At 35.7% G+C, this 24565-nt stretch overlaps 3 protein-coding genes across 3 annotated transcripts in view; 1 reads left to right on the forward strand and 2 right to left on the reverse strand.

The window, feature by feature from the left end:
• The first annotated feature begins 12597 nt into the window (after nt 1-12597).
• On the forward strand, nt 12598-14133 carry LOC109538077. The gene is made up of 3 exons (XM_019905121.2): nt 12598-12769; nt 13332-13546; nt 13604-14133. The coding sequence occupies exons 1-3, from the start codon at nt 12701-12703 to the stop codon at nt 13905-13907; spliced, it is 588 nt and encodes a 195-aa protein (XP_019760680.2). The 5' UTR covers nt 12598-12700; the 3' UTR covers nt 13908-14133.
• A 536-nt stretch (nt 14134-14669) lies between these two features.
• LOC109538051 (zinc finger protein 239) lies at nt 14670-15794 on the reverse strand. Its single transcript, XM_019905091.2, has 2 exons — nt 15781-15794; nt 14670-15576 (listed from the first exon to the last, which is right to left on the reverse strand). Exons 1-2 carry the CDS (start codon nt 15792-15794, stop codon nt 14670-14672), a joined length of 921 nt encoding a protein of 306 aa, XP_019760650.2.
• Nucleotides 15795-15858: 64 nt separating this feature from the next.
• Nucleotides 15859-24565, reverse strand: part of LOC109538054 — a 151220-nt gene continuing 142513 nt past the window's right edge. The window contains exon 5 of the mRNA XM_019905094.2: nt 15859-22760. Coding sequence (XP_019760653.2) covers nt 16433-22760 — 6328 coding nt within the window. The 3' untranslated portion in view covers nt 15859-16432. The remainder of the gene's footprint in view (nt 22761-24565) is intronic.

Below are 24565 nucleotides of genomic sequence, written 5' to 3' on the forward strand. Positions count from 1 at the left end.
GAAGTTTCTCAAGAACCATTTGAGCCACATAATTCGTTTTGGCATCGTTGGATAGAGAATTGAAACCTCGATTCAGTCATAACAACATGAGTAATCAAATTCGAGTAGTTTGACCCAGAAAGCGAAATTGACACTTAGGTGCAAGATTATGCCAAAATTTCATGTTTTCCGTCCTGTTTTTGCTACATTTCTCGGAAGCAAAATGAGCCCCCCCCCTTGGATCCGCCCTTGATAACTGCACGGGTCAGCAATAAACAACTTGTATTATCTCTTGTGGACTTTTACATGTAAAATTGTTTTTTATTGTTATTGCACGTGTTGCACTACGCTAAAGATACTGCCTAAACTATTTGAGATGGTACAAAGCATATACCACACCATTAAATTTTCTTTACACGTTGGAGGCACACAGAACCGGAAAATCCAAAAATGCCTATGTAGAAAGTACAATGTTTTGATTAAAGAACCTGACCTGCCCCAACAACGCCGGATGCTTCACGCCACACTAATGGTGCGAATTGAGTCACAGTATAAATTTTGTAAACGCCCAAAGGTTTTGTTGCAAAGACTACACCTAACCCTTGCCCTTTGTATGGATATTCTTATGTTCCTTTAAGCTGGACTTATGTTTGAACTTTGAATCGCAAACATCACATTCAAAAGGCCGTTCATCGGAATGAGTAGTTAAATGGACACGCAAATTGTATGACCGCATAAAGCCTTTGTTACAAATCTCGCAGGTAAAGCGGTTTGTTTTTGTGTGCGTATCCAGATGAATCTTCAATTTATCTGCTTCTTTGAACTTAAAATTGCAAATGCCACATTTGAAACGACGCTGGTCTGAATCTGAATGAGTAAGCTTATGATTGTTCAAACTTTTGAGGTCCAAAAACTTTTCGTCGCAAATAGTGCAAATGCAGCGTGTTGCTACTGTGTGCACTTTTACATGACTTTTCAAGTTCGCTTCTATCTCAAAACTTGAGTCGCAAAATTTGCATTTAAACGAAAGCCCATCTGCATGAGCCGCTAAATGAATTTTTAAGTTTTCTGAATATGGAAACTTTTTATTGCATATCTCGCACTTAAATTGTTCGACTTTGGGCGGGTCGTGAGCATGAGTCTTAAGGTGAAAATGTAAGTTTTGGCTGCTTGAGAAACGTTCAGTACAAATGTTACAAATAAAGTGTTTCCCGTTGATAGGAGTAGATTTGCAAATGTCACATAGAAAGAGCACTTGCTCAGAACGTGCTTGAGAATTTTGCCAAACGGGTGTTGGAACTTGAAATGCATTTCCACACACTTCACATGGACAGATCCGCTTTAATGTATCAGAGTTTGCTTGACTTTCTGCGATAATCTGGTGCCCAGCTTGCGACAAGTGTTCTTGCAACTCCAGCAACTTTTGGTCCTCCAATTTTAATTCATGCTCCTTTTTTATTTCTAAATGAGGCTCCTTAAAGAGTAAATCACATCTGAAAGTACCTGCCATTAGTAAACACTTAATATTCTACTTTACCTGTTTAAATATCTGAATATTTCATCACAACTTTAGCATTTGGTAAATCGGAATATTTCAATCTATACAATATAATATATTTTATATTTAATTAATTCATGATATCTTATATAATATTATATGTATAATATATATAGACTAGTTCCTCCAGGAACTACGGCCGTACCATTTCCTGGGGCGTTTTTTGAGTAATGTTCTTCTAGTAGAAATATCTCGATTTTTATTCAGGTAGCTACTTTTAATTTTAATACTTAATAAAACATCCTTCCAAATTCGAACCGATAAAGGCAACTTATCGATAATTATTTGGCTTTTCCCTTATAGGAATTTACTATTTTTTCGTTTTGCTATCAGAATGAGTACGCATATGTTCCTTTAAAGTTTGCGGGCACGACAAAGTTTGATCACATACCTTACAGATGCAGATTTTCACCTTTGTGTGGCGCTTTTGATGAAGAGTTAAGTCGTATTGGATTTTGAACTTGGATGTGCAAGTATTACATCGAAAAGGCCGTTGTTGTGAATGCGATTTCAAATGCCGTGATAAACTATAGGCCGATGAGAGTATATTCTCGCATACCTTACATTGATATTTTGCAGTGCTTTTATGTATATTCTCATGTCTTATTAGCTGGTATTTTTGCTTGAACCTTGCAGAACAAGTGTTACAAGAAAACGGCCGTTCTTCTGAGTGAGATGCCAAGTGGCGGGCTAAGTCAGACGCATATAACCACATTTTGTTACACACTTTACATTCATATACTTTCTTATGCCCGGTTTGATGGTCGGCTAGTTGTTTTTTTTGTATGAATTTTAAATTGCAAATTCGACACTGAAAAGGCTTTTCCCCTGGGTGGCACGCGACAAAATGCCGCGATAAATTGGCCGAACGTGGGAATACTTTTTGACAGAAGATGCATTCATATTTTTCCATTGTTCGGTTGATACTAGCCGTGTCCGTTTCCATGTTGGTCTCATTCTTCAAATTCAACGGCGTCTCAATCATGTGGTCTCTATGAACTTCGAATTCATCTTCCATTTCAATCTTGACATCTCGACATCTAAAAATACGTTTCTTTAGCTGTGTATGTTTCATTTAAATCAAACTGTTCAAATCTGTCTACCTTGACCATGTCTACAGCTCATATGTATACCAGCAAAATTACTGTATTAATTCGTTACACAGGGTGATCATTTGAAAACCTACTTGCAGCTGAGATATCTGAGGAACAGCTAAAAATAGACAAAATTCCTCGGAACCGTTTCTGTAACAAATAGGGAAAACCAAATTTATGTCTCAAATAAATTACCTCAACCGACCTTCCAACCTCTAACCACCGCAACTCTAAAATTTTAAATGACAACCCCCTACTTGTGATGTTCTTCTCTTGAATAGTTCAATAAGAGTTTATCGTATTTAATAGTGTCGAAAACCTTCCGTTCTCTCTATGGAACATACTAAGACACCTTGACGTAGATGATAAAGGTTTGGAGTCAGTAGTTTGAGCCAAAACAGAGCCTCATATGTAAACTGTAGATGAAGCCAAAATGTATTTATTTGCTGTTTTGTTCACATTTCCAATATATTCGAGTGTGTTCCTCAAGAAAGATATGTTAACTTTGCTCGATTAGTTTCATTCTTTCAGCATGTATACTGTTATAACCAGTACTAAAGGGGATTTTCTCAGAATAATGCGATATCAATGTTCTCAATTTTAAATTCGTCAGTTATTTCAATTTTATACTCTGTAATGTTGTTCCGATGCGATCTGAAATATTGGAACTTAGTCATTGACTGAAATTTAAAACAATCGTTGGTTAGAAGTAAAAACTGTGTATATTAATACGCGAATCATGTACGCAATGTTTGCATATAAGCGGGACTAGTTTTCGTGTAAAATGCACAAGTAGGCAACTCCGGGATCCAGTTGATGAAAACTAAAAGTTCAAATAACAAATATTGCTCTGGGAGGGAATTTTCTCTGTAGGAAACCCCTCCAAATGCTGTGCGAAAGTGCTGAAAGATACATATACTTTTTGATAATCCTTCAGCGGAACAACTAAAATTATTTTCCTACGTATTTTTCTAGCTGGATCATATTCGTCTTTAATTACCAAATCTAGTTCAGTTTTGATGATCATGTGTAACCTATAAACACGCATTTCCTGAGAAAAAGGATTTACTATAAAATTGTAAAAATTCAATCCGTTTGAAAACGTTTTACTTTCTGTATAAAAATATGCCATTTTGATGTGTGAAGTGACTGAATCTGTATCATTAACGAATCTCCGTTCAACCGAAGGTTCTTTCTTGTGGAATGTAACTAGCTTTAACTTGCTTCTGCACTTGATCTTCTTTGCGTACGATTTTGTCAAATTTCACATTTATAATCACTGTACTCTATTGGCAACATCTATAATTCCGTTCATATTATTTTCCATTAATTTCCACCAATTATCATTTGGGTAAAAAAGTTTCACATGGGTAAAAAACAAAGCTATAAAGTTTTTATTTTCAACCTTCTAAATTTGAAATTTGACTTCGTTTGTGCTTGCCGTAATGATTTTTTAGTTGATTTATTGTTTTAAAGCTTGCACTGCACATGTCGCATCCGAAGGGTCGTTCGTCCGAATGAGACAGTAAATGTCCATGTAGATTTTGCGAATAAAAAAATGTTTTTTTGCACACCGAACATTCGTATCGCTTTTCCTTTGTATGCTTATTGAGGTGGTCTTGAAGATGCTGTTTCCATTTGAACTTTACGCTGCAAAAATTGCATTCAAATGGGTGCTCTTCTGAATGCGACTTCATGTGCCTTTTCAAAAGCGATGCCTTTCGAAACGTTTTATTGCACAATTCACAGTCCTTCTTTGCGTGCAAATGTTTATGAGTTATCAGCTCTTTTTTCATATTGAAGTGCAAATGACAAATTTCGCATTGAACCTGTTTTGACTTCGAATGTGACGCTGATTGATGCGATTTACCAGGAGGACAGCATTTATCGTTCTGTGATTTAGAATGAGTGGTATTGTGTTGAAGCAACTCAATAGAATTAACAATTTTTTTTTTAGATTCTAAGCAGGAGAAAGCTGATTCTAAGTTGATTTCTTCAGCTGTTTCATCTTCAATTTGAAGACCTTCTGACTTGACTTGTTCCAACTCAATCAACCGGTGTTCCTCGATATCAAGACCCCATTCTACCTTAATTTTACTCGTAACTAATGCCCTACAAATATATAAAATGAGTAAATGCTTCAAATGAGAAGCCTACAAGGGCATGAGTACCCAAAATGAACGTTTTTAGGGACCAATTTTGTTCGTCCAAAAGTTTTTTTAAGTAAGATTCAATATACATATATACATAATTACATATTTTCGAAAATGCCAAAGTTAGAGCCGTTTATATGTTATACTGTTTTAATTAGAAACAAAGGAATCTAAATATAATTGTCAACATTTTATTATTTTAAAAATATGTATAAATGAATAAGTTCAGGAGGAGCCTTTTCAGGGACCATTACAAAATGGTCCTGCATTTTTACTCTCCGGAAAAACAAGACGACTGATTTTTTACTATGAATAATGTTTAAATTTAATTTAAATGAGTAATGTTGTAAAACCTGAATATTAGTAAAATCTTGGGACAAACCGAACAATGTGGAAGAATCTGGAAGAGTCTGAACTCACTACAATGAACGTACAAGTTCCTCCATACCTATATGTATCTACTTAGTTTTTAAATTAAAATAACAAATCATGTTAACAGATGCCTTCTAATGCAAATTTTCCATTTGAATCGATAAATATTGAAAAGTTAAGCATTCAAATGACACATATTGTTAGAGCGTCTTCCAAGAGATTGGAAACACATCCAAGATCAAAATTAAGTTTCTCGTTAGAAAACCTCCAAATATCGTTATAGGTGTGAAAAATGATGAATCCAGAATTTAAAATGAACTTTTTAACGCCTTCTGGTTCGATAAATAAGGTCTTGAGATTATTATGCCTTTGTGGACTTTTAGATTAAAGTTAACTGAGACCCCGGCGCACGAAATATCGGACATTTGTTAAAAAACACCAGGAATATTTTATGTAGTCGTCAAATTTTTGGGTTTTGCGTTCAAGGGTTTCTAGGAAATGTAACTAATATTTTAGGTTTTTGTCTTTATCGAAAAACTTTCCTCTGTATGAGACTTCAGATGTCGAAAGAGTTGCGATTTGAATGAGAATGTTCTATTACAAACGTTGCATTCGAATACCGTTTTCGACCTATGCATAATCTGATGCCCATCATATTCATGTTTAGATCTAAAACTTAAACTGCAATCATCACAATTAAACTGAAGTCCTGCTGGATGCAATTGTAAATGTTGCGCTAAATTCGCTTTAGAATCGAATGTTTCATTGCACATATAGCAATCGTGCATTTTCTTTGGTGCATGGGTTTTTTGGTGAATTTTAAACTTTAGCTTCGATTTGAACTGCAAATTGCAGATGGTACATGCCAGCAAGTGTTCATCTAGATGGCAGACCAGAAACTTTTCAAAACGAAATTTTTTATTGCAAAATTCGCACTTGTAGATTTGCTTCGGTCTATGGCTAACTTGATGCAAAACAAGTTGGCGCTTCAATCGGAACTTTAAGCAACAAAATTCACATTCGTAACACTGCTTTGTTGAATGGCACTCTAGATGTCTGGAAATAATCTCAAATTCGTGAAATGATTCCTTACAAAGTTCGCATCTGTACTGTTTTTCTCTCTCATATGTATCACCGTGGCGCTTAAAAATGTACTTTATGGTAAATGATTTGCTAGTAATTGCGCGGGACTGGTCTTCTTTAACACTGATTTGATCATCGCATTCGTCAGCGTGAGATGTTTGCTCTACTTTCAGCGGATTTTGTTCATTGTGCGATGTTCCGACGTAATGGAAAAACCTGAAACCGGACAGATTAGTATTGGAATATCTTAAATTACGTATTTGTGCTTCAGCAGCCATTTCAGAAAATCCGTTCATTTATACGGAAAAATTCAGTCAGGCAGCATTGGTTTTATGATTAGAAGCAAACAAAAGTATATAAAAAATAAGTCGGTTTGCTTGATTGATTATAATACATTATATTACTCCAACTATAAAACAATGCCTGCTCTGACCGCGCTATTGGAACTGGAATGATCCGTCTTTTAATTCCTAAAAATAGTATTTCTGTATAGGGGATTACTCAAGTGACTCAAAATTTTCTCTTTTACGCAAACATTGCTTTTTAGTTTGTTGACAATACACATAAAAATTCATTTGTAGAACACAAAAACAAATCAATGTAAAACCAACATTCAATCAGAAATTTGTATGCAATTTTATATGTTCTCTAACTTATATCTGTTCTTTAATTAATAGAGAGCGGGAGCATTGAACGAAATTCTTCAGCAATTGATATTCTACAAGTCGGCTTGAAACTAGACTTCAAATATCCAATACTTAAATGAAATGATTAATTTTAACTTCATATCATTTACAAATAAGTACTGACATGATACACTACAAGTTTTAATTAGAAAAAAATAGATAAAAATAACAAAACACGATTATAAAGCTAGCCTTTATTTTTCGCAATATTTTCGAGTCTCCCTCTACATTAAGGGCCTCTCGTTCTTAGGATCCCTTCTGTTCTGGAAGAAATATTTCACACCACAGTTGCCCACCTTGTGTATTATAACGTGGTTTTGAAGATGTCCGCTTTGTCCAAAATACTATAATATACATGTTTCATACGCTGCTAATAAATATTTTCAGATTTACTTATGTGTTTGATGATGAGATTTCAAATCCTTTTTGGTTCTAAATTTCTCACTGCAAACTTCACATTCAAAGGAAAATATATCAGAGTGGGTTCGCATATGCAAACTTAAACTACCTGAATACAAATACGCCTTCTTACATATCTTACAACTATACGTTTTCGATTTCGTATGTTTGTTTGAATGTAGTACAAGTCCCCTCTTAATTTTATATGATTTGTTGCAAATATGGCATTGGAATGGACGTTCTTCGGTATGAAATGGCTGATGCTGTGTTAAATTGGTGAAAGTGAAGAAAGTTTTACCGCAAAGTTTACATACATATTTCTTTTCTTTTGTGTGAATATTTTCGTGTCGTTTCAGAACAGATTTCATTTTGAATTTAGAACCACAATAATTACATTGAAACGGTCGCTCATTTGAGTGGAGTTTTGAATGGGCTAACAGAACAGACGAATACCGGAACGATTTTTGGCAAATACTGCATACATGTTTTCCCTCCTTTGGTTGTAGATCCACATTATTAGTAGCATGTGTGTATTGTCGATTATTTTCTTGGCGCAATACAGTTTCTTCGATCTCAGTATATTCATCGCATTCCGCTTTGAAGATGCTTTCGGAAGCTTGAAGTTCCTCTATTGAAAACTCTTCTTTCACCGCAAGAAATTCGCATTTAACCCTTTCAACTCTAAAAAAACAATGCCATATTTAAGATGAAAGCGTTTGAAGATTCGATATATGCAACATAAGCGAAAGAATACCAGTATCAGCAGTTTTAGAGAAATGTTTACTTTTTGCAAGTTATACACTTAGAACTTAAAAGTAGAGGCTATACGCTATTTTAATGTCTTTGATCTTTCCCAATACTACATTCCGCGTCACTACACTCGTACATTACATTCATATTTAGCCCAGTCTACTAGTCTCTCAAGTCCTCTCGTTACAGTAATGTAATTTAGCCCAACTTGCTTGAACCGTTCAGAATTCAGGAATTACAATTAGTCATAAAACTCACATATCCAGTATCACGGGTACCTGAGAGGCACCCTGTATTTAATTAACACTTACCTCCATATTTTGGGCTAGATCACAAAACTGGAACGCAATGCACTTGTTTCTCAATGAAGCTCATGATAACTTCGCTTTTCAATAGTTTTTGTTCATTTGTTTAAAGGCTATAAAAATTCGAAATATTTGACCACTTCATATGAGATTTTTGTCTTGTTAGTTGGGGCGAGTGCATTTGAGGTGAAACTTGGCCAGTTGTTTTAAACCAATACAACGAAACCAGACACAAGCTTTAGCTAAATATATCGCACTGCTCTACAACGATAAATCATTATTACTCTCAGAATGTTTTATTAATTTAACTTTTGCAACCTTTACTATGTTGAGTTAAGATCAATCAAGCTATACAAGTTTAACAGTTCGTAAAAATCTGGAAAGAGAGCTCGAGTTAAAATCAAGTTAATTATTCCCTCATCATTCATTGATGATGCGAGTAGAGGAAAGCATCCACAAGTCGTGACTTCGTTTGAATGTGTATTTGCCTTTTAGACCCCGTTTACAAAACGTATCGAGCTGGACAAACTCAAGGTTTCTTAAAAGTTGAGCATAATGCTCGGCCTGTGGGTCGGTGTGTTTGGAATGTGATCAAAACTTCAATATCGCATGAGTTTTCCCTAATGCAGAGTAAATGTTCAGTTTAGAGCGCGATCCTGCTCGTTTACTGCAGGATAAGTGCAAGTTTTCAATTTGGTGTATATCTTCTTTATGGGCTCAAGTATAGTGTGAGCTTTGGGAGAATGGGGCGCCAGCTTACAGAAAGGTGGTGAGGGGAATCTCTATACCTCAATCCCTCAAATTGAACCAAGTTTAGTTTGGGTTTGTGGTTTGCAATAATTAAGCTTTGATCTACGTTTTTGTCACAATACAGCTTCACATCAATACAGCTTTTGGTAAGTTTGGCATTCTTTTAGCCCGGTTTTCCATATAGACGTAGAGCTTTTAGTCTCATATTGTTGATTGAGCAATCGGAGTGCGTTAAAACATCCGTCCGAATTCTCATTTGAAACAGTAATTTAAGCTTAAGGCGCGTACAGACTTACCAAACATTCGTTGTTTTCTAACGAAGATACGAAGTTATTGAACAGAAAGCGCGGCGTATATTGTTCTTCTTCTTCTTTAAGTGCCGTGTCCTCCCAGAACATTGGCGATCAGTCGCATGATCCGCAATGATTTGTCTGCGGACGACCTAAAGAGTGTCGTAGTATGACTGCATATTTTTCCTTGGATGATAATAATGTGGCATTTCGACTCATATTTCTCAATACATGAGCGATTTGCTCATGTAATGATCAATATAAAATCATTATACAAAAATATAGAATTCAAGTTAAATACTGAAAATAGTACAAAAGTGATGCACTTCCGAGATACAGAACAAATCAAAAATACTAAAAAGCATATTAAAGCTATATAAGTATAGAAGTATAAGAAGTGCTCAGTGCAACAATAGCAGCAGACAAGAACCCATGTCCGAAAATCCGAAAATGTCTGGGTTGGCGCCTTCTAGAATTCTAAAAACCGTGAAGAACATAAAGCCTGTGCGTATTAATCGTACACACCAGAAAGAACAGTATATAGTGAATAATATGATAATGAAATAAAAATTGACAAGGCGGAATGTAACGTAATTTAATTTAGACAATTCTTTTGTAACTCTACGTAAGTAACATCTTTCCAATGGGTTAATAAAAATTACATAAAACATAAGGAAATATACCAAACCATACAGTTACTCTGTGATACAAAGAACAGACATTTAACATTTAAGACTTTAGAGTGTCTTTGTCAATCTTAATTAGAACAGTTTTCTATAAATTAGTAAAATCTAAATAAATTTCATACAACTTAACAGTCAAGAAATAAAAACCCAAATATTAAATTAATTTTAACTTGGCCATGTGTGATATATAGCAGCTTGTTAGTAGCCCATATACGAACTGAAAGACCACGTTTAGGGCACCAATTTCTGATTATTTACTTTTGCAACGAGCAACAGTGGAAATTTGCAATATTTGTGCGCACGTTTTACAAACGTATTAAAAAGCTTCAAAAAAGAGTTAAGAGATTGCCAGTGCCAGACAAACTTTACACATATTTGCTGGGGGACTGAAATATCTGTACTAATCATGTGCGAAAATGTAGGAATATTTCCCGAAAACTTAGCCAGCTCATCCAAGTCATGTAAAAATCAGGTTTTTACTAATTGACCCCTAAAATATATACTTTGCTTATAAGTTCCATCAGGAATTTATTACATACACACTTTCAATATCGATTAAAGTTTGTAAATTCATAGCATTATTTGTTTAATAACGAATGCTGTTCAAGGCAATGTTTTCGTACAGCTTCAAATGAGTAGAATTTGGATTTACAAATGGTGCAGCCATATCTGCGCGTTGTGTTAGGCAAGGTTTTAGTGGACTGGCTAGTACCAGACTGGGATGAATCGGAAGGAAATTCCTTACTCCAACTCATTTCTCGACTGGTGCTTAAACTTAAGCCTTCTTTTTCTTCTTTCTTCTCAGAAGGTTTAGAAAGATTTCTCTTATTAGGTGTTTCTGTAGTCTTTGGTACTATTTTGTAGCACTGAAGTTCTGGCATTTTCTGATTAATAATTTTTGATCCCACAACAGTGTTACTTACTGAAGAGCTGGAACTGGCAGCAGAATAACTGTTACTCTTCGTCTGACTCGGTTTCACAAACTGTTTGGTGGAAGCAATTTTCTGGTTTAGTTCCCGTCCACCCGTTTCAGCCGGATTAACAATTTCTATAGACTTTTTCTGAAGAGAAACATTTTTTATTTTACTCGAATTCCCTTTCGCTGGACTCGCGGAAGGTTCACGCTTTCGCTTACTAGGAGTTTCACCATCTGCACTTAGCAAGTTTAAACTGCAAGCATTCGTCAAATTACCGATTCTTGTCTTATTTGGTTCTTCAGGTGTTGGGTTCTTTTTGGATCTGCGTTTGTTTTTTTCGCCATCAACACATAAACGTCCTTTTCCATCTGCAACTAAATAAATAGTCTCCGGGTCAGCTGCAGAGGTTGAGGGAGTAGATTGGAGAGATCTGAGAGGAGGAATCGTAGAGGCAGCTTCAGTAGTATTCGCTCTCGTTGTTAAAAGACTAGGCTGATTAATAGGATTAGCAACAATTGCATCTGAAGACACTTGCAAATTTTCTGTAGGATTTGCAACTGGCTCTTCATTTGCTAATGGCAGCACGGCTTTACTCCCCACAAAATCTATACGGAGAAACATCTGATTTCCGTAAATTAAATACGGTGGACATTGTGGTAAAATTGGCGCAAGCCATGGTACCATTTCCGAGTTTGCATTAGGGATGGCTGATTCATTATGTTGTACCGTCTGCACTTCACCTGGTGCAACTGCTTTCGTAACATTTTCATCTTTAATATCAATCGAACAATAAAAAAGTTCTTCGGAATTTTCTTCTTTAACAAAAACCGTGTTAGTGTGGTGTGTTACTTGATGCGATTGTAAAATTTGTAGCGAAGAGAATCCTTCGCAGCAAATACTGCAAACGTGCGTAATCACCATGTGCTCGTGATGCTCAAGATCTCCGATTTTGGAGAAATGTTCATTACATGCAGCACAAATATGGCAAACATTTAGCGAATATTCTTCGTTCGTCGATCTGGAAATGCGACTGCTTTTTAATACGTCTTCTAGCACAACGCTGCAATATTTGATGTCAAATAATTGTTCAAGTTTCTTGTTTCTGATAAACCTAAAAAATATACTGTATCAGATTTAATTGTTAACTGCTAAGTGCCTAGTTAAGTAAGTTTCGGTTTTTAATTGTTTTGTCGACTGGAAATATTTTGCAGGTAACAATGGGGTTGTTATGGGGCAATAAAAAGGGGAATAGAAGAAGGTTAGAAAGAAGAAATAATATAATTGGAAAGCTGGTGAAGAGATTTCAAATCAAAAAAAGTGTAACAAAAACCAGAAGACAATTTTTGTTAAATATAGAATGTTTACAAATAAATTCTTAAAATAGGTCTTTACAAGGTATTTGAAGACAGTTTAATTAACACGTCAACTGTAAAATATCCACTAAAATACAAGGATTCTGAAGATATTCTGAATAGATTCCCTGGAGTGTGTGGAGAAAATAACTAACAGTTCAATTGATTAGAACTATTAGTTATGCCTTAACTCATTGTCAAAAATACTTTTTTGTGCATTCGTATAATAAGTAGTTACTCAGCAACAAGACGATTTTTGTCATTTATTACTTCTGTCGTTTGCTGACAAAGTTAATTTAAACCTAATTTTATAAATACAAATCGAAATGGTATCGATCATGCGGATCAGTTCTCGTTCCCTACTCAAAAGCAGACTGTTTATTAAACATTGCCAGGTAAACACCAATATTATACAATTTATGCTTGCCATCATCACAAGTCGCTTAATAATAGAAACATACAATCTTTAACACGTAACAAGGTTTTGTTCTTAAATAAATAGACTTAAAACGCCTCTGTTAAAAACGTAAAGTACCAGATACACCCACATCAATCTCCTAAAAATGATTCAATTTGATTAAATATTGAAAAAATCCTTATTTTTACAAATTGCACAATTCGTCAACGTGACCAATCAAAATAAGATGTCAATATACGGGTGTGTTCGAGATAAGCTCCCTACCGCGGTAATCTCGAAAAAAATCTTCAGCTCAATGGAAGGTCTAAATAATTGGTCTGGTCATCTTAAGCGCATCACAACGCAAAAACCTATATTCATAATCGCATTTAAATGTTTGAGAGTCCAAAATATTAAATGTCTTGGTCACAGGTCAAGGCAAATGATTATGAAATTTTCGAACATGTTACACATATTTCTAAACTTTCTTGAAAATCTGTTTTTCAAAACACGATATTTAGTATGATGAAAGTGGCAATCTAAAAAAATATAATATTCAGATCGCTCATATCTCAGAACAAGAACGGAATTTGATTGGCAATCGCGAAATCGTGGGTTTCGGAATGAATGGCCAACCCGTTTACGTAGACGCTCACGACTACCCATTTCCTGCCATCAGATGGAAGGAAACAACAACAGAATTACAAGCACTACACGAGAAGGAAAAATGCGACTGGAACGAGCTAAGCTGCGAAGATAAAAAGGCCCTTTATAGGTTCTAGAGTTCAGGAAGTTTCCACAGAGCTATTTAAAAAATGTTGGTCGTTTTTAGGGCCTCATTTTGCCAAACCTTTTCCGAATTCCAAGCGACGAGTCTTGGCGAATGGAAGTACGTGATCGGTTCGCTTCTGATGATAATTTCGCCCGCCTTCTGGCTCTTTTACTACTTTAAAGCTACGATTTATTCGGGAAAATTACCGGAATCATTTGAAGAAGAGCGTAGGGCGTGTCAATTCAGAAGGATGTTGGATCTAAAAATGAATCCTATACAAGGCTTGGCTTCTAAGTGGGACTATGAAAAAGATGACTGGAAAGATCCGAGAGATCCTTGGAAGCCCAAACCAAAATCTAAGTAAATTATTTCTAGCCCTGTTTTCTGATTTAGGTTCAGATTTATTGGCTTGCATTTTTCAAAATTGAGTTGAAGCAGTGATGGTTATTTTCGTTGGTCATAATATAAGGTATAGTTCTTTCAGTCAGATTAAATTACTATAACTTCAACAGTTTTTAAAGACACAATTTTTATATCAAAAATATAGAAAAATGTTATCAACAAAAATAGAAATATATTTTATGATTTGCATAATTTTGATTTATTTTCGTGACTGCGTGTGATTGGTATCATATTTTTTCTTAACAAACAAAAAATGTTTAAACAAATGGATTATAGTTTTGAAGACAGCCAAGCCTATAAAGAATCTAATGTTTTCCAATTATGGGTTTGTTTTAAAGTTTAAATCTGATGATGGCGCTGTTGTCTCGCCGAAACGTGATATGAAATAAACGATATGAACATTTTTATTTCACATTTTGACTGAAACCCAGAAAAGAAAAAATATAATTTGCTTAATGTTAGTGATGCTGACTAAACTGCTTAACAAATTCAACGTGACACACCAAATTTTTCCATACTTTGAAACAGGATAACTGCAATAATTGCTGCAAGCGATTTCATTTGTGTTTCAATATTTCCAGTGCTTTAAAAAAACTGCATCCGACCTTTTCATAGGGTATCAACTTTCCTTAAATTTTTCCGATACCCTTTCCGACCTTGGGTAGTTAAATGAACTATTTCATATCAGAAAGACGTTTTTTTTGTGTGCCATGGAGCCGTTACTTTAGTCAATCTTGTGATTACATTTCATGTGAGACTTTAAAACGCTAGTACTAACAAAACTTCTCGCACATACATTGCAACTAAAGGGTTTCTCGCCTGTATGCAGCCTAAGATGCACCTTCAAGCTATGGCTCTGATTAAAGGCTCTATCACATAACTTACACTTATAAGGCCTATGGCCGGTATGTCGTCGAACATGCAATCTCAGTGTTGTAGAATTCGCAAAACCAATTCCACAAAACTCACATTTATGCGGTTTCAGGCCTTTGTGTACGTTCATGTGATCAACAAGTCCACTTTTGGAATACAACTTTTTCCCACACAGGTCACAAACAAAGCGATTGTCTGGCACGTGCTTTTTCTTCAAATGGATTCTGAGATATTTGTCGTCCAAAAATTCCTGACCACATTGGGTACATTTCACTTTGGATCTGTTTTTGTATTCGGCCGTGTGCTTTACCATGTGATTCTTCAAGGCAGTTTTATCGTAGCAAGGCCTGCTACAGACATTGCAAACAAAGTTCGACTTGCCAGTGTGCTTGGAATTGACGTGCAATCGAAGACTGCCAGCACAGAAGAAGCCTTTTCCACAGAATTCGCACGTCATATCGTAGATCTTCAAATGTCTCTTCGTGTGGCTGACCAGGCCTTGTTTGGAACCCAAAACCTTTTTGCAGATCTCACACTGGTACAGTTCCTTTTCCTTTTTGATCGTTGCATGGCAGCGCGTATGGGCGACTAGCTGGCGAGTGGTTTTGAATTTCTTGCCACAAGTAGAACATTCAAAAGCGGCATCTTGATGTCTCGTTTTCACATGATAGGACAGTTGATAACTCTTTGCGAATCCCTTGTTGCAGAGATCGCAAATGAACTCTTCCTTTTCGATCTTGACTTTCAGAAGATCATACCTAAAATGTTTAACAATTATTTTAGAATGGGGTATAGTTTGAAGAATCTGGCTCGAAGATCAAGCTTTCTGATTAATAAGTCTTGACAATTATATGCAAAAAATTCATTTAATTTGTTGCCAAGCTCAAATAGTCATTATTATTTCTTCGATATTTATTCCTGCTGCGTTTAATGCTCAATTCCAGAAAATTGATATACATTACAGTTCCTCAAGCATAATCTAGCACTAAAACATACCAACGCTAGAGCAATGAAGTGAAAATTAATTCAGTCGACCCTAAAAAATAGAAACGCGATCATTGCAATTCGAATTAAAAGTTTCCTCACATGCCTACAGTTGAAATAATAAAAAGAAAGCGTGTAAAAATAATATATTTTTCTTAAAAGAATGTAAGTTTTGCGCTATCTGACAACAGAAAAATGTATTTTGGCAAATTTGATTCCTTCAACAGGACATTTACTATGTACCTGTGCTAGGCACGGTTTTATGTAAAACGTTATATATTTGTTTATTGCTGTTAATACTTTACAACAACTCTGAAAGCACAATTCATATAAACAAGCTATTCCAGCTTCTTCTATGTTTTACAAGTTATAACTATGTACTATTTAATAATAACTAACTCCCACCATGGGACTTGTCAAATCACTAACCTAAATATTAAAATACAAAAAACCGAACTTAATGCCTTTGAAAACACAAAAACAAAATTCGGTCATTTGGAGTTAATAAAATAAAAAGATAGTTCGCTCGCCGCAATTAGATTTTGTTGAATTCTAAATACATAGGATCTGTTTCACCCACTGGTTCAGCATACTAATATAACCAACTTGAAAATTATATCGCAATAACATCTAAAAGGGGCCGCTGCAAGCATGTTTTTCCAACAATTTTCGCGATATAAAACGTTCTCTGCATCCAAAACACTGATGTTCTTTTGGGTTTGGTCCAGAATACATTTCTGCCATCAAAACCTCCACGTCGTTTGCAGTTACATTGCAAGATTCCATTTCTGTGTCAGAAGGACCTTGCAAGATGCTGAGAAGATCAGAAGTATTTAGAGCACATACGCTTCCAACAAGCTGTGGAGTCGATGAAACTGCTGAAGGATTTTCTAACTGCGTTTTGTTGCTAATAGGATAATCGTGCTCAATTGAGCTGGGAGCTTCCAGTGTAGTATTCACGCTATCTTGACCTAAATCTATGACGGGAATTGGTTCATCATCGAAATCAAGATTTCGATCATTCAAGTTACTTTCAGAGGAAGCTCTAGGGCACTGACTAAGGTTATCAGGCTTGCCTATATTCGAAAGGACTTTCCCCTCAGCTTGTAAGCTTGTAGCTTTAACTTCAGATGGTCTATTCGAACGAATCAGTGAGTTAGATTGCCCCTGCCTCTCCTGAGTAGCTCGCAGCTTAGCCTGCTTCCAAACTTCCAGATTTAGCTCATCATGATGCGCAGACTTCAACATATGTATTCTCAGACTTCTGAATGAAACAAATCCGAGGTCACAAACAAAGCAGACATAATCAAATTTTCGCTCTTCAATGCGATGATAGTTACTTTCAATACTCCCAAATAGACGAAAGTACTTTTTATGCGATTTACTCACGTCCTCATGACGAAAAAGTTCTTCAAGGGTAGCAAATAGTGAGTTATCACAGGCAGTACAGGCAAACCCTTTCATGGTCGGATCACCTGGATAGATTATTGGTGGATGTACAGTGTCATTAGAATTACGGTGAAAGAATTTGTGGTGGGATATCATATGATCCATTAGATTCTTAATAAAACAAAACTGATATCCACAAGAACAACAGTAATATTTGGTGCCTCTTGACGGTGGTGTTTGCATTTCTTTCTCTATCACTTTATTCCTGTCTGGGTGCTGTGAATCTATATGGGCTATTAACCTAATAATATTCGGATATCGGTCTCCACATACTGGACATCTAAAGGCGCTGACTGTGTGTCCACAACGCGGATAGTCTATTTCGAGGACATTGCGGATAGTGGTTCCACATAGCTCACAGTATATTGATGGTTTGCGTTTACTGCTTTTATCTGGGGCTCGGCTTCGTACCGACGTTTGAGATAACCTGCTAGATTTATTGCTGGTTATTTCATTAGATCTCCGAGGAAGCTTAGAAGCTGACGAGCTGGTTTCCGATTTCGATTTTTCGGTATTTGGTACATTTGGAGATTCATTCGCTGCAGTTGACGCTTTAGGGAGGGGACTCTTCCCAGTCAGTGTTTTAGTTTCTTCCAAACGATCGACATCACGTCTTATTAGCTTTTGGTTGCTTCCAGCTTGCTTGGCATTAGCTTCTACTAAACTAGGCAATTTTACGGCTTTATAAGCGGCATTTTTATTCAATTTATGCCTTAAATCAAATACATCTTTTGGATCAGAGGATTTCTTTATTTCTGAATGATCTGTAGTTGAAGAATTTTTAAACAAGTTCTTCTCAATGCGGTGTTTTGGGTTTCTAACTTCACTGACTGTTTCAAGCGCTTTGTTGAAACCAAATGTACATTTATGGAATTTGAGTTCAATGTTGGAGCTGAAAATCAAACTGCACTGGTCACAGGTTATAGCAGGATGAATTCCTTCCGAATCACTTTCAAACTCCATAGATATATTGGGTTGTAACTCTAATACATCCAGTTGACTTGCAAATTCATTATTAAGATTTGCATCATCAACTGGATGGTCTTGAGAAGACTGAACCGAAGGTTGCTTGAGTTGCAGGTTGATCATACACTTACAAACTTTTGAACGTGTTTCGCCCTTATCGTGGTCAAAAGAATCCTCGAACATACAGCCGTAAATGTTGCAAACAGTTTCCTTTAAGAGAATAGGAGTTTTTCTTGCCTCCACCAGATGTGTTGAACCTGTGGGACTCGTCGATTTTTCTGAATTTTTAGTGTCTGTGACTCCTTTTGCCTCAGTTCGTGCTGCAATAAATTCAATTATTTCTTGTGATTGCACGCTTAAACGTTCAGTCTCATTTACTGTTGCCGTGGGTTGTTCAAACCTTTGACGATTTGCTTCAGCAATAACTCCTTCAGAAATATCAGATTCTGATTTGATTCTTGAGTGAATTCTTTGATCAAAAGTGTGAGATTTGCTCATGCTGATATCGATGTTTGTTTCAACACTTGGTTCTAAAGTTTTGAGATTTGCTGTTAGATTTTGTATGTCCTCAATAGCAATTTTATTTAATAATGTATTGAAATCGCTTTCAACAATTTGTGTCGCCTCAAACTCAAAGTCTTCAGGCTCCGACTTTACCGTGCCAATTTGCAATTCCTCTGACAGTACAGTTATGCTATCGCTTCCTGATTTCGACAAATTACTTTCATCAATTTCTAATTTGATCTCATCATTTAAATTGCCAATATCCGCTGCTGTAATTTCTTCAACTTCACGTGGAATCGGATCAGTATTTAGTTGATCATGTACTTCGGAAACGGGGACGAGTAGAGTTTTACTTGTCGGTGCATCTTTAGGTTCAGCTGCATCTGTCCGGAGGGTTGTTACATTTTCATCGGTTGATTCAATTTTAAGAGATACAGCATTTTCAACACTTTTGGGAGGCGTATCTGCTGAATCTTCTTCAATTTTGATAGAAGACGTAACTGGAGAATTAGCATTGATCTGAGAACGAAAGGTTTCCGATCCGTCACAGATAGTTGCTGCAACTTGTCCAGTTATATTTGACCCAATTGATATTTGGTCCTTATTGTTATCTGCCTTCAAGCTCTCAAAGGGTGATTTTACAGTCACAGCGCATTCGGTAGGTTTGATAACGTTAACCAGCATAGGTGTTTTTCCTAAATTACAGCCCATTTCTGGAAATCGTTTTGGCACGTTTCGGTCTTCTAATGCTGATATCTTAGGGGATTGATTGGTGCTTTCATGCCCAATTTTTCTAGAAGAAGATGTTTGCGTATCATAATTTAATGTACTCGTCACAGCCTTCAATTTGGCAATAGTTGCCATTTTGCAGTAGAGCATCTTATGAGTTGATAAATCTGATTGACTGATATGTCTTAGGTTGCAATAAGTACAAACAAACCTACATTTCAATGCTGCTTTCGAAGTTTCCGCCTTATCTTCGGAAGGATCGTGGGAAGATAATGGAGTTGATACAATGAGAGAACTGACGTGCGACTTTTTAGCATTTAGCTTCAACGTATCCGAAGAGGGTTGTAGACGCTTAGCGCCTTTATTGAGTATGTCAGATGTTTTTTCTGAATGACTGCTATGCGGCTTTTTATCATTTGGCTTCAAGCTACTAGAAGATGGTTGAGTCTTAGCGCTTTCATTCAGTGTTTTAGGTGTTTTTTCTGACTGACTGTCCTGAGACTTTTTATCACTTGGCTTCAAGCTATTAGAAGATGGTTGTTGAATCCTAGCGCTTTGGTTAAGTCTTTTTTCTAAATTATTCTCCTTAGACTTTTTATCATTTGGCTTCAAGCTACTAGAAGCTGGTTGTTGAGTCTTAGCGCTTCCATTCAGTATTTTAGGTGTTTCTTCTGAATGACTGTCCTGACACTTTTTATAATTTGGCTTCAAGCTACTAGAAGATGGTTGTTGAGTCTTAGCGCTTTCATTCAGTGTTTTAGGTGTTTTTTCTGAATGACTGTCCTGAGACTTTTTAACAATTGGCTTCAAGCTACTAGAAGCTGGTTGTTGAGTCTTAGCGCTTCCATTCGGTATTTTAGGTGTTTCTTCTGAATGACTGGCCTGAGACTTTTTATCATTTGGCTTCAAGCTATTAGAAGATGGCTGTTGAATCTTAGCGCTTTCTTTAAGTCCTTCAAGCGTTTTTTCTAAATTATTGTCCTGAGACTTTTTATCATTTGGCTTCAAGCTACTAGAAGATGGTTGTTGAGTCTTAGCGCTTTCATTAAGAATTTTCGGTATTTTTTCTGAATGACTGTCCTGAGACTTTTTATCATTGGGCTTCAAGCTATTAGAAGATGGCTGTTGAATCTTAGCGCTTCCTTTACGTCCTTCAAGTGTTTTTTCTAAATTATCGTCCTGACACTTTTTATAATTTAGCTTCAAGCTACTAGAAGATGGTTGTTGAGTCTTAGCGCTTTCATTCAGTGTTTTAGGTGTTTTTTCTGAATGAATGTCCTGGGACGTTTTATCATTTGGCTTCAAGCTATTAGAAGATGATTGTTGAATCCTAGCGCTTTGGTTAAGTCTTTTTTCTAAATTATTGTCCTTAGACGTTTTATCATTTGGCTTCAAGCTATTAGAAGATGATTGTTGAATCCTAGCGCTTTGGTTAAGTCTTTTTTCTAAATTATTGTCCTTAGACTTTTTTTCATTTGGCTTCAAGCTACTAGAAGCTGGTTGTTGAGTCTTAGCGCTTTCATTAAGAATTTTGGGTATTTTTTCTGAATGACTGTCCTGAAACTTTCTATCATTTGGCTTTAAGCTGCTAGAAGCTGGTTGTTGAATCTTAGCGCTTTCACTAAGTACTGTTGCTGATTTTTTTGAATGACTTCCCTGGGACTTTTTAGCGTTTGGCTTCAAGCCATTGGAAGCTGTTGGTTGAATAGCGGTTTCATTGAGTACCTTCGGCCTATTTTCGGAATTCCTGTCCTGTGATTTCTTATGATTTGGTTTCAAACTATCGAGATCTGGCTGTAAAATGATAGCGCCATCATTAAGTAATTTAGGTGTTTTATCTGAATGACTGTCTGTTTCTAGAGATTTGCCGAAAATTCCTGTCTGTCTCATCACTAATGTTTTGGGGTTTTGTTGGGTATATGTGTGCAAAGAAGATTGCTCTTTATCGGAAATTAATTTCTCATTGGAGTATTCCACTAAACATTTCAAGTCAGCTTCCATTAATGCAGATGACTTCTGAGCTTTTGACGAATCTGACAAAGTTCTTGCGATAGTTACCTTTGCTAAGGACCCGCCAGCATCTGCGTTTTGTGAAATGCAGCTGGCAATTAATACTGGCGCTGATTTCATCGTTGCCTGTGCATTTCGAACAACATCCCTTACAAGATTTGTAACAGCAGCTCGCCTTTTATGCTTGTAACTATTTTCCTTTTGGTTTTGACCATCCTTAAGCTTTGCGAAATATTTCTTTCTCAAACTGTTAAAACTACGCTGTTCATTCTTATCAAATTTAGTGGAATATATCCGCATCTGATTTTTCAAAGCGGAAGTAGATGTGAATTTACCACTACAATATTTGTAGATGTTCTTTTGGAAAAGAGTACGTTTGCATTGTTTTCTTATAGCTGATAGTTTTTGGCAATCTTTGGACATGTGCTTTTTGAGTTCATAATAGAAGCAAAATGCTTGTTGGCAATATATACATGTTTTCAGTTTAGAAGTATCACTTAAGGTTGGGGATGGCACTCGGGAAGTATCACATGATGTTTCAGAAGCTAGATTATCATTAACCTGATCTGTTACATTTGCGGTGCTAGAAACTTGCATAGTTTCAATTATTTCACATGTATTTTTCGGCTCGGGTTCTGGTTGATTCATTTTGGTAACATCAGATGAGTGAATTGCGCTTTGAACACTTATTTCATCCTCAACCAAATGGGTTCTATCGTGGGTCGTTGCTTTTATAGTCTGAGCAGCCCCCATTTCCTTATTGACCTTGTGTCGACTACCAGTCTTGCAAGACTTACCATATGTTAGGAAATGAGTTTTCAACGAATACGAGCTCTTAAACTTACAATGGCAAAATTTGCAGATATTTTCTTTGACTTTGGTCAAATGAGTTGGCTCCTTAACGACCGATAATATGTTGCAATCATTCGATAAATGCATGTTCAGTTCGTTGTTTGGTGAAAAGGATTTGTGGTAAGAAAGACAAGATTGGGCAGATTGGGCCTTTGAGGTAGCCGACACATCAACATTTATAGGAGAAACATATTGAGAAAGCAGCGATTTCCTCTTGGAATCTGCTTTGAACGTTTCTGCGTGGAACAATTTTCTTTTCAAACTTTTCTCTGCAAGTTTTAAACCTCCACCCTTCACTTGACGGGCGAGCATTGGACTGGGACATTTATCAGAACATCTATTAACAATATGCCGGGTTAGGTCTGCAAGCTGGTCAAATTTGGCTTTGCATTTGCAGCAACTGTACACAAATTGGTTTGGCCTTGCATCATTATCAGCGATTATTGACCTAAAATAGAACACTGTTAGTACAGAAGCACTTGCTAGTAAAAATATATACAATGGCTGGTTTCATATAATGTATATCACACTTGATTTAGAAATTGTTAAGTGTGAGTCCGCTCTAGTGGTTTCTCAAATGGACTGAAACAGAAAACGATTAGAGAATTTTGCAAATAACTAATAAATGAAAGGGTGAATAATAAAAGCAAAAACCCAAGTGAAAATTTATTAAACAAAAACTTATTATTTTCTTATAATAACACAAACTGTAATACTGGTATTCTTGATAAAATATATAAACTTAAAACTAAAAACAACGATTCAGTTGTATTTAAGAAAAAATACGTAAAACGTAGCAACTCTGTCAACTTAACCAAAAAACACGATTCAGTTATAATTAATACAAAATACTGAAAACTTAGGAACTCTGTCAACTTAAGTACTGAGAATATCAAAGTATGTAAAATATCAGCCTTGATATGCGATACCCTCGAAATCCATTCAAACCTTAATAATTACGTAAACTAAAAAATGTTCTGTTAGACGAATTAAACGTAATTCTAATGCGAAAAGTAATAAACTCAAAAAACATAAACGAACGTAGTAGTACTAGAGTACATTTCTAAGCAGATTTTCAATTTTTTAACGTTGAAAATTCAGAACAGCATTAATTGACCTGAAATATTAAATAATGTTCTCCTTATCAATATTTTGTTCTTAACAACATTATTTTAACATTTGGCACATTATTGCAGTTCGGTTTAAATTTAAACAAATATCACGTTCTATAACACGGTATACAAACCTAACGCCGTTTTATACAACTGTTATTGAGCTTGTACTATTACTAAAACGAAAGTATAGATAATCCTAAAACAGTTATAAAAAATAAACAACATTAAGCGTTTATTGATTCAAATATTGCAACATATAACAAAACTAACACTAAATCACAAAACTAGAATTAGAAATATGACTAATTATAATATTAACTTCAGGTACATATTTCTTTTAAAGATCTTTTTGGAATGACGCAAAAACGTACTTAAAACATACAATGTCATGTAAAAATAGAAAAACTTCTTTTGTCGAGTTCTACCTCTTCAATAAATTGTTGATATGAAGGCACTACAGATGACTTTTCGAGTTTCAATCCTCTTGGTTGTCGAAACTTTGGCATCCTCCTTTAACTGTCGGAAGTCAATATAACTTGAGTCAAACTGTTGCCTGTGCGATCAATGGTAACTTTTCATAGTAAGTTGTGTTGATGTGCTTTGTGCCTCATTAAGGCACTTTTGTAGAAAAATTTGATACCACAAATTTCACAAACATTCTCGCTCTTTCTTCGAGAGAGCAAAGACACTTTTGGCGCAGCTGAGCATTCGTCTCTAAAAATTGACACTATTATTCAATAAGTGGTAAATTTGGATTTTGCCGTTTCAAAGATAATGAACTTTCAATGCAGTTTATCGTGATGCCATAAGTCAGCCTATAATAAAATTATATATAAAGAAAATATATTGAACGCCTCAGTAGAACCATGTTTGTAAATAATGTTATAACAATCATCGATATGGATAATTAAAGCAACAAAATGAAAATTTAAAGGTGCAAGAAAGCAAAATTACCTTCTACCTTTTAGATGGATGTCTTAAAATAATTGCTACTTCATTGCAGCTTTATATTATCATTCGCGATTTTTTATCTCCATATTAAGAGAGACGTTGTTAAATGGTCAACGGCTACACCTCGATGCAGAAACAGAAAATGTAAGAACAAGAAAAAGCATGCAGTTCCATGACAATAGCACAA

This window comes from Dendroctonus ponderosae, unplaced genomic scaffold (genome assembly GCF_020466585.1).
Source record: "Dendroctonus ponderosae isolate FM_Combo_2020 unplaced genomic scaffold, Dpon_F_20191213v2 Dpon_F_20191213_8, whole genome shotgun sequence".
NCBI lineage: Eukaryota > Metazoa > Arthropoda > Insecta > Coleoptera > Curculionidae > Dendroctonus > Dendroctonus ponderosae.